We start from the raw sequence: 10,000 nt of genomic DNA, 5'->3' as shown, positions 1-10,000 counted from the left end.
CTCTTCATTTCCCCTTTCCTCCTTTTTCACAGCTCCATCTGTACACAGGTTTTTTTCTCCTCCCTCTTCTTTCATTCTTTTGTTCCCCTGTACCCAGTTTCTCTTCACATCCCTCTCCATCCATCCATCCCTCCATCCACCCATCCATCTATCTGTTCCTCCTTCTTTCAGCCCTTTCCCCTGCCCCATCATTAGTAAAACACAGAATGATTGCTGAACCCCACATTTAGCAACAGAACTCTAAATCTAAATCTACATCACGGATCACACCTCCCTTCTTAAATCTTTCATCACTCTCTCGTTCTGTTTTTAAACCTTTTCCAGTCCCATTATGTCATTTCATTTTCTTCTCTCTTTCTATCTCTCTCTCTCTCTCTCTCTCTCTCTCTCTCTCTCTCTCTCTCTCTCTCTATACCTCTCTCTCCTCCTACAGTTGACTTTTTCAAACTTCCTTTAATGCTCTTTTATAACGATCACTCAGCGCACACACAGACAAACACCAACTCAGTTTTAGCACAGCACTGCCGCTGTGCCCTGAACACCCACACGCTCGGATTGAGGTTCAGAGGAAACTCGCTCGCTGGAAGCAGACACGCAGTCGCATACGTGGGTTCTGCTCTATAATAACAGCCTGCGTTCCTTCGTGACGCATTATCAGCACCGTGAGCCTGAAGGAAAGTGAAACTCTGATTCTTTATTGAAAAGCGAGTCTCAAAATAGCCCTAATTTTTAGAATAAGGTCTGAAAGGGTGTGTGTTCAGTTCTCTTTATACCTGCCACTCAAATCTTTCTCATTCTGTGTGTGTGTGTGTGTGTGTGTGTGTGTCAGACATTCACAGCCTGGTGTAACTCTCACCTGAGGAAGGCTGGCACTCAGATCGAGAATATCGAAGAGGACTTCAGAAATGGCCTCAAGCTCATGCTGCTGCTCGAGGTCATCTCAGGTATCCGCGCTGACACGACTGCAAGTCCCAAATAGTAACCAGATACTCCAAAAAAAAAAGCAGTTAATGATGAAGCACTAATAAATCACTTTAAGGCGTTTTTGAAGCTCATCATAGCCACCAGTGAATAATTAAGACGTAATTGCCCATGTGGCAGAAAAGGTCATGTCTCTGAGTGCTGATAAAGATATTTTTATTCAGCTACATTCAAATATGTCCGAACTAAAAATGCAAACTCACTACAACTGATCTGTCCAAATATCTGTTTTAAAAGCAAACTATATATTTTTTCACCCAATTTCCCCCCCAATGTATTCATTAAATTATTTAACTAATATTCACATACAATGAGATGCAGCTACTGTATGCTTTATGCTAATGAGGCATTTTATTAAGAACAGCACTCATTATTCCAAAGCCAAGAGCAAATATTACAATATTCTTTACATATTTATGAAAAGTCGTAGTGCCGGGATTCTCAAGATGGGATCCAGAGACCTCCACAGGTCTGTGCAGTACAACCAGAAGGCTGCAAAAGTCTTGTTCCTAGTTTGTTTTGTGTCAAACTATAACTATGTGTTCCATGAATTGAATAAGTTTAAACCAAACCTTGAGCACACAAAAACAAGTCAGTGTGGATTTAATGTTTTGTCAGTGACTCTGAAAAGGACAAATTGTTAGTTCAGTGGTTAAGATGGTGGATGTCTGCTCAGAAGGTTGTGAGTTCAAGTCCCTGGACCACCAAGCTGGCCCTGCTGGGGAAAAAAACAAAGGCCACAGCTGTATAACAACAAAAAAAAGAGATAAAATATAAGTTGCTTCTGAATAAGTGTGTATGCCAAAAATATACATTTAAAAATATTCCAAAACATAATGTCCATTCATGTCCACATTTAAAGCTGCTATAAAGCATCAAGAGTTTTTTCGTGAACGTTAACTAGATGCTTGAGTATTGAGCTAAGTTTAAAAAAAAAAACAACTTTTAAATACTTATAAACACTATTTATCCATACTGTATTACATTAAAACAACAACAATGTACTATTACAGTGTTTCTGTTATGGAAGGATGATAACTGACATCACTTCCTGCTGTTCAGTTTGACCCATTGGCTTCATGGATGTCTGAATCAAACAGTTGTGTGAGTTTGTGTCTTGGTGTGTGATTGATAATTGAGTGCTAATCTGATGGACAGGTGAAAGATTGCCCAAACCCGACAAAGGCAAGATGCGTTTCCACAAAATCGCCAACGTGAACAAAGCTCTGGATTACATCTGCAGCAAGGGAGTCAAACTGGTGTCTATTGGAGCTGAAGGTAAGGATCTGTGTATGTGTGTCTGTGTGTGTGTCTGTGTGTGTCTGTGTCTGTCTGTGTGTGTCTGTGTATGTGTGTGTCTGTGTGTGTGTGTGTTGTGCAGCATCATTTGCTATTATTACATTTCTCCAACTTTTTGTGGATCTCTCTCTCTCTCTCTCTCTCTCTCTCTCTCTCTCTCTCTCTCTCTCTCTCTCTCTCTGTAGAGATTGTTGATGGTAATGTGAAAATGACTCTTGGAATGATCTGGACCATCATCCTTCGTTTTGCTATCCAGGACATCTCAGTGGAAGGTACACATTCAGGCTGTCAGATGTAACTCATAATCTGTACAATCATCGTCACTTGAATACATTCGTACGCTACTTTTATTAAAATGTAATCGAATGGAAGACAGAGTTCAAACAATGTGCCAGTAATTACCCAGTGATTCTCTCTTATTGTCTCTTAAACACTGAAACAGTACATCAGCATTCATGTGGATGATAATAACAGAGTTGGATTACAGAAAGCTCTGGACACCGAATAGACTTGAATGCAGTGAGAAATTAATTTGAGTGGAAAGTAAAATCCTGCCCACGTGAATGACGAACATCCTACTGAAATGTGTAGGAAACGTGAACGTTATCATTCTACTGGAAGGCTTTTGTGTACATTCACACGTTATTGTTCACGTCTCACACTTCAGATACATTTTGAAGCACACAGAGGAAACGTCTAGACTCTTATTAAACATGATATCTGATTCATTGATCTGTGTGAACGAACAGCGATTAGGGTTTAAAAATAAATAACAGTGATTGCCCACATCTACTTATGACGATATTACTTATATCAAATTATATTGTAGGGAATAAAAAAAGGAACAAATGATTCAGCTGTAGATAAAGATTTATTTTCGTCATTCCAACATTAAAAACAAGTACCTCATTCTGTGCCCTGTGTGTAACCCGTGTAGAGACCTCGGCTAAAGAGGGTCTGTTGCTGTGGTGCCAGAGGAAGACTGCCCCCTACAGGAATGTTAATGTACAGAATTTCCACATCAGGTGAGAGTCAGATAATGAATCAGACTGCCTCTATTTGCTATGTACCTTCCCTTTTCTGCTTTCTTGATGCACTTTTCCAGCTTTCTTACTATGTGATTATTCTCTCTCTCTTTCTTACACTGTTTCTTTCTCTCCATTCCTTTTCTTCTGCTTGTCGTGGTTGTTCAGCTGGAAGGATGGCCTGGCTCTGTGCGCCCTCATCCACAGGCACAGACCTGACCTGATTGACTACTCCAAACTGAGAAAGGTGCTTTCTCTTTTTCTTTATTAAATCGCTCTTTTTTCATTTCTACTTCTTCTTTTGTCTTCTTTTTTTTGTATAAAATCTTCCTGCTGTGGTTTTGTGCAATGGCTGTGTTTGAACTGATTTTTTTGGGGGGGTTTCTGCTTCTAAAGGACGACCCCATTGGAAACTTGAACACAGCATTTGAGGTGGCTGAGAAATATCTGGACATCCCCAAAATGTTGGACGCAGAAGGTGAGGACGTAGGATTGTGACACAGCCAGCACTTAATGCATGACAGAAGAATACTAGACTAATAATAAAACAAGAAATCAGGTGACTGGCAGGTGAGAATCATGTTTCTTGTATTGAAGACATGAATAGTAACTATATTATAATTGTTAAATAAATATTGTTAAATAAATGATCCACAGGTTAGTTTGCATTGCTTTACACTGCTTTACACTGTGATATCAGCTCTGGAGGAGATGATGCCAGTTGGTTAAATTCCCACAATGTAATAAAGGGATTACTTTAATGTGTTTTCATAATAATGTCATAATAACATCATAATGCCAATGTCATAATAACGTCATCATACTAATGTCATAATAACTTCATCATATTAAAGTCATAATAACATCATCATAATAATGTCATAATAGCGTCATCATACTAACGTCATAATAACGTCATCATACTAATGTCATAATAACGTCATCATACGAATTTCAAAATAACGTCATCATAATAATGTCATAATAACATCATCATACTAATGTCATAATAACGTCATCATACTAATGTCATAATAACGACATCATACGAATGTCAAAATAACGTCATCATACGAATGTCAAAATAACGTCATCATACTAATGTCATAATAACGTCATCATATTAATGTCATAATAACGTCATCATACTAATGTCATAATAACGTCATCATACTAATGTCATAATAACTTCATCATATTAAAGTCATAATAACATCATCATAATAATGTCATAATAGCGTCATCATACTAACGTCATAATAACGTCATCATACTAATGTCATAATAACGTCATCATACGAATTTCAAAATAACGTCATCATACTAATGTCATAATAACGTCATCATACTAATGTCATAATAACGTCATCATACTAATGTCATAATAACGACATCATACGAATGTCAAAATAACGTCATCATACTAATGTCATAATAACGTCATCATACTAATGTCATAATAACGTCATCATACGAATGTCAAAATAACGTCATCATACTAATGTCATAATAACGTCATCATATTAATGTCATAATAACGTCATCATACTAATGTCATAATAACGTCATCATACTAATGTCATAATAACGTCATAATGTCATATGAATGTCATAATAACGTCATCATACTAATGTCATAATAACGTCATAATGTAATATGAATGTCATAATAACGTCATCATACTAATGTCATAACGTCATAATGTCATATGAATGTCATAATAACGTCATCATACTAATGTCATAATAACGTCATAATGTCATATGAATGTCATAATAACGTCATCATACTAATGTCATAATAACGTCATAATGTCATATGAATGTCATAATAACGTCATCATACTAATGTCATAATAACGTCATAATGTCATATGAATGTCATAATAACGTCATCATACTAATGTCATAATAACGTCATCATACTAATGTCATAATAACGTCATAATGTCATATGAATGTCATAATAACGTCATCATACTAATGTCATAATAACGTCATAATGTCATATGAATGTCATAATAACGTCATCATACTAATGTCATAATAACGTCATAATGTCATATGAATGTCATAATAACGTCATCATACTAATGTCATAATAACGTCATAATGTCATATGAATGTCATAATAACGTCATAATGTCATATGAATGTCATAATAACGTCATCATACTAATGTCATAATAACGTCATAATGTCATATGAATGTCATAATAACGTCATCATACTAATGTCATAATAACGTCATAATGTCATATGAATGTCATAATAACGTCATCATACTAATGTCATAACATTGTTGTAACATCATACTAGTGACATAACTTTATTCTAACACCATAACATCATTGTAAAATCAGATTAACATCATTGTAACAACATAGCTGTACATGTAAGTCATTTTTTACACAAGTGTTTGCAAAAAGCCTGAATATAAAATGTCATGTACATGCGAGAGTTTCAGCCTGTGGAGTCAGTCTCAGTCCACATTTTTGATGAGTTTATTTTTGTGCATACTTAAGGTTTCTATCTGGCACCAACCTTTACAGCTGTATTAGTTCCTGTTGTCACTTCAGACTTCCTGAAATGGTTGTGACTCATATGATTTGACACTCTTCACAGTGCTGTATTTTCAGTCTATATTTTTGTATCTCTCAGATATTGTGAACACTCCTAAGCCTGATGAGAAGGCCATCATGACCTACGTGTCCTGCTTCTATCACGCCTTCGCTGGAGCTGAGCAGGTACAAGGAACGGCTTGAGACAGAGAAGATGCTGATCTTAGCCACTCAGTTCAACACCTTACTATATCACTCTAGCTTTCTAATATAGTTTGTCTGTCTGTCTCTCTCTCTCTTTTTACTCTTGGCCCTATCTCTCACTCTGTCTCTCTGTCTCTCTCACTCTCTCACACACACACACACACTCTTTCACTCTTGTCTCTATCTCTCACTCTGTCTCTCTTTCTGTCTGTCCCTATTTCTCACTGCATCTGTTGCTCTCTGGGTCTCTCTTTTTATCTGTCTGCCTGTCTCTCTCTGTTTGTCTCTCACTCTGTCTGTCTCTCTGTCTGTCCCTCAATATTACTCTATCTCTCACTGTGTCTGTTTCTCTTTTTTCTCTCCCTCTTTCTCTCTCTCTCTTTCTGTAGGCTGAAACTGCCGCTAACAGGATTTGTAAAGTTCTGGCAGTGAATCAGGAGAATGAGAGGCTGATGGAGGAGTATGAGAAACTGGCCAGTGAGGTGAGTTAATGATTAGAGTTTACACAAGCATCTCATTTCACATAAGATATTGAGCACAGAGAAGGTTTAAGCTTTCAACTGCATCTCTGAAATGATTTATTAAAGATGTGAGACTCCAAATTAAAGACTGGAAGACTGGAGGAATTTTATTTGTTTTATTTGAACTTCTCCACCTTTATTGGTGCCACCTGTCCCTCCATCTGTTTTATCACCTTTTTATCTCATTACTGGCTTTTATTTGTGTTTTTTCATTTCCCCTTGATGACCGATTTCTCCGCTCTCCCCCGCCCCCTATCCGCTGTAGTTGTTGGAGTGGATCCGTCGGACGATCCCATGGCTGGAGAACCGTGTTGCGGAGCAGACCATGCGTGCCATGCAGCAGAAGCTGGAGGACTTCAGAGATTACCGCCGTGTGCACAAGCCACCACGCGTACAGGAAAAATGCCAGCTGGAAATCAACTTCAACACCCTGCAGACCAAACTGAGGCTCAGCAACAGACCCGCCTTCATGCCCTCTGAAGGAAAGATGGTTTCGGTATGTTGAAGATTACAGAGTGGAAATTAAAAAAAAAAAACATTTATAATTGAAACTAATCTGATGCCATTGCTGTGCACTGAGTCGTGATGGTGTTCAGGAGAGTGTGTGTGTGTGTGTGTTTACAGGATATTGCCAATGCATGGAAAGGTTTGGAGCAGGTTGAGAAAGGCTACGAGGAGTGGCTGCTGACTGAGATTCGCCGTCTGGAAAGACTGGACCACTTGGCCGAAAAGTTCAAGCAGAAGTGCAATCTCCATGAGTCCTGGACTGCAGGTAAACGTGTCCAATCCGATTTTTTTGTTTTTCATCAATAATTCATAAGTAAGGCAAAATATCCACATATTTAATTTCACTTCTCGTATAGGAAAGGAAGACTTGCTGTCTCAGAAGGATTATGAATCTGCATCTCTGATGGAGATCAGGGCTCTTATGAGGAAGCACGAGGCGTTTGAGAGTGACCTCGCCGCCCACCAGGACAGAGTAGAGCAGATCGCCGCCATCGCCCAGGAGCTCAAGTAAGAGCGAGGAAAAGAAAGAGAGAAGGAAACATGTCGAGGGGGTGGGAGGAAAGCAATGAGAAGAGAAAGAGCATGACTCAGTGTTTGCTTTTTATGTTTTATTCCAAATGAAATGGGAGTCATCCAGTCAAGATGACGTTTTAGGACGCAAGATTACAAACACATCTTCCATGTTTATTCAGTTCAGTTAAGCAACTCATATTTCATTATATATCTACCTGCAGTATATGTAGAGATTATCCAAATGCATCTTGAGTCAGATCAGTTGCAGTTGAACAGTTTCTGTGTTTTTATTCTGAGCTCATTAGTGAGTGTGTTTTGTTGCTGTGTTCAGTGAGCTGGATTACCACGATGCTACTACTGTGAACGCTCGCTGCCAGGCCATCTGTGACCAGTGGGACAACCTGGGCACTCTGACCCAGAAGAGAAGGGATGCTCTGGAGGTATACACACACACACACACACACACACACAAACACACAAACACACACACACACACACACACACACACACACACACACACTTAACATATGTTAAGTGTCACACTCTTAGCATATGTTAAGAGATAACATAACAAAAAATAACTAAAATAAAATTCATATCGTGTAGTTAGAGTCGGGTGTGACCAAAACAAAACTGAAACTAAAAACAAAGAACAAAACCCCACATGTACTACATTTGGTAATAAAAAGAAAACGAAAATATTGAACAAACAAAAAATAAGAAAATGAAAGAATAAAAATAAAATTGTACTGAAACAGAAAAAAAGCACAAGGACAAAATTTGTTGCTACAAATAGATCATAGAATTTGAAATTAAAATTAAAAACAAGAAATTTAAAATACTAAAATAATAATCACATGGACTACAATAAAATAGATTTTTATAAGCAAAATAAATGGATCATTGGGAGTGGAAGCACACACACACACACACACAAATAAAATAAATAAACTTTATACATGAAACACCATGTGTAATTGTTTCCACATTCACTCCAGTTTCAAATTCATTGTATCAGTTACAAATTAGATAAATTTTACTGTTTTTGTTTCTAACAGTTTGACACAAGCTTGTTAGCAGAGATATCACACCCACACCACTCGAGACTTATTCTGCACTTTCTGTAAATCTTACTCTGTCACTGTTTTTACACTGTCAGCTGAGTAACTGGATAAAAGATACAGAAATCACAATCTATGACATCATGCTCAACAAGCCAATCAGATCCAAGTGCAGTCCTCGTGTTTATTAACTATAATAACACAAACCACACCACATACATAAATGTGACAAGATATATGAAACACAAATACCTAAAGGTGTCACTGAAAACGTTATTGAACACTGCTGGCATGGCATATGCATCAATGACAGCATAATCTCGTATCTCCCTGCTCCCAAGTCATAAAGCTCGTATCTCCGATAAAACGTGACTTTGGGAAAATGTTGTGTTAATGTTGGTACACAACAGTATATGATAGCAATATAAGGTATAATAACAACTTTAACGATACAATGTTTAATAACTCAAAAAAATACGGCGTTTTTTTAATTTCCTGAAAAATAATGGTTTTGGAGATACGAGGATTCCGCCCGACAGCGACGATATGTTAAAACGTTGAAAAGATTTCTGTAAGTAGACGTTTATCGGAGAGATCCAGAAGTAGTCTCCAGGTTTTTGATACAGTTTAATTGTTAGGAAACAGCTTTTACAAACATTAAATCAGTACAGTGTATTGTAGAAGAGTTCAGGAAATGCTGTTATGGGAAAATAATCAACTTTGGGTGTAACCCTTTGTTTGTCTCGTCCCCTGCAGCGTGTGGAAAAACTGTGGGAAACTATCGACCAGCTGTACCTGGAGTTCGCCAAAAGGGCGGCGCCGTTTAACAACTGGATGGACGGAGCTATGGAGGATCTGCAGGACATGTTTATCGTACACAGCATTGAGGAGATCCAGGTAGCCATGCTGTGTGATAGCTTAACTATTTGACTTCTTTGTGTTTACAAGAAGAGTTTTACAAGAAGTTTTGTTATTTGCAGCACCATCTGTTGCCTGGGAGGTGAATTGCGCATACAAAATTTCCCTCATCCATACTCTACGTTTTGAGTCGAAAATCCATACATCTGAAGCATTGATTTTTAAAACTAAAGAGCAAAGAGTTGATTGACAGTTCTTTAAAATAACAAGATTATTATAGGTTTAGGTTTAAGTAGGTTTAGGTATAGGTTTAGATTATTAAAGGTTCAGAAACTTTGAAATGTTACAGTCAGCACCTCCAACATGAGTAAGAATTTTATTTGTATAGACTTTTTTAAGTTGCCTCAAAGCAGCTTTACAGTAATACAGAAATTCAGAATAAAAATGACAAAGTATATCATTTAGATTTA

General features: G+C 37.5%; 1 protein-coding gene across 1 annotated transcript in view; it reads left to right on the top strand.

Moving 5' to 3' along the window:
* LOC132848912 (alpha-actinin-3) overlaps positions 1-10,000 on the top strand; it is a 33,260-nt gene that overhangs the window by 12,084 nt on the left and 11,176 nt on the right. The window contains exons 2-14 of the mRNA XM_060874997.1: positions 830-944; positions 2,140-2,259; positions 2,466-2,552; positions 3,218-3,305; positions 3,474-3,552; positions 3,702-3,783; positions 5,967-6,052; positions 6,460-6,552; positions 6,857-7,087; positions 7,216-7,363; positions 7,455-7,605; positions 7,943-8,051; positions 9,429-9,569. Of these exons, the coding sequence (XP_060730980.1) occupies positions 830-944; positions 2,140-2,259; positions 2,466-2,552; positions 3,218-3,305; positions 3,474-3,552; positions 3,702-3,783; positions 5,967-6,052; positions 6,460-6,552; positions 6,857-7,087; positions 7,216-7,363; positions 7,455-7,605; positions 7,943-8,051; positions 9,429-9,569 (1,530 nt within the window). The remainder of the gene's footprint in view (positions 1-829; positions 945-2,139; positions 2,260-2,465; positions 2,553-3,217; positions 3,306-3,473; positions 3,553-3,701; positions 3,784-5,966; positions 6,053-6,459; positions 6,553-6,856; positions 7,088-7,215; positions 7,364-7,454; positions 7,606-7,942; positions 8,052-9,428; positions 9,570-10,000) is intronic.

The sequence above is a fragment of the Tachysurus vachellii genome, chromosome 7, assembly GCF_030014155.1.
Source record: "Tachysurus vachellii isolate PV-2020 chromosome 7, HZAU_Pvac_v1, whole genome shotgun sequence".
In the NCBI taxonomy this organism is placed as follows: Eukaryota; Metazoa; Chordata; class Actinopteri; order Siluriformes; family Bagridae; genus Tachysurus; species Tachysurus vachellii.
Note: the sequence above shows the minus strand (reverse complement) of the source record. Positions and strands in the feature narration are given on the sequence as shown.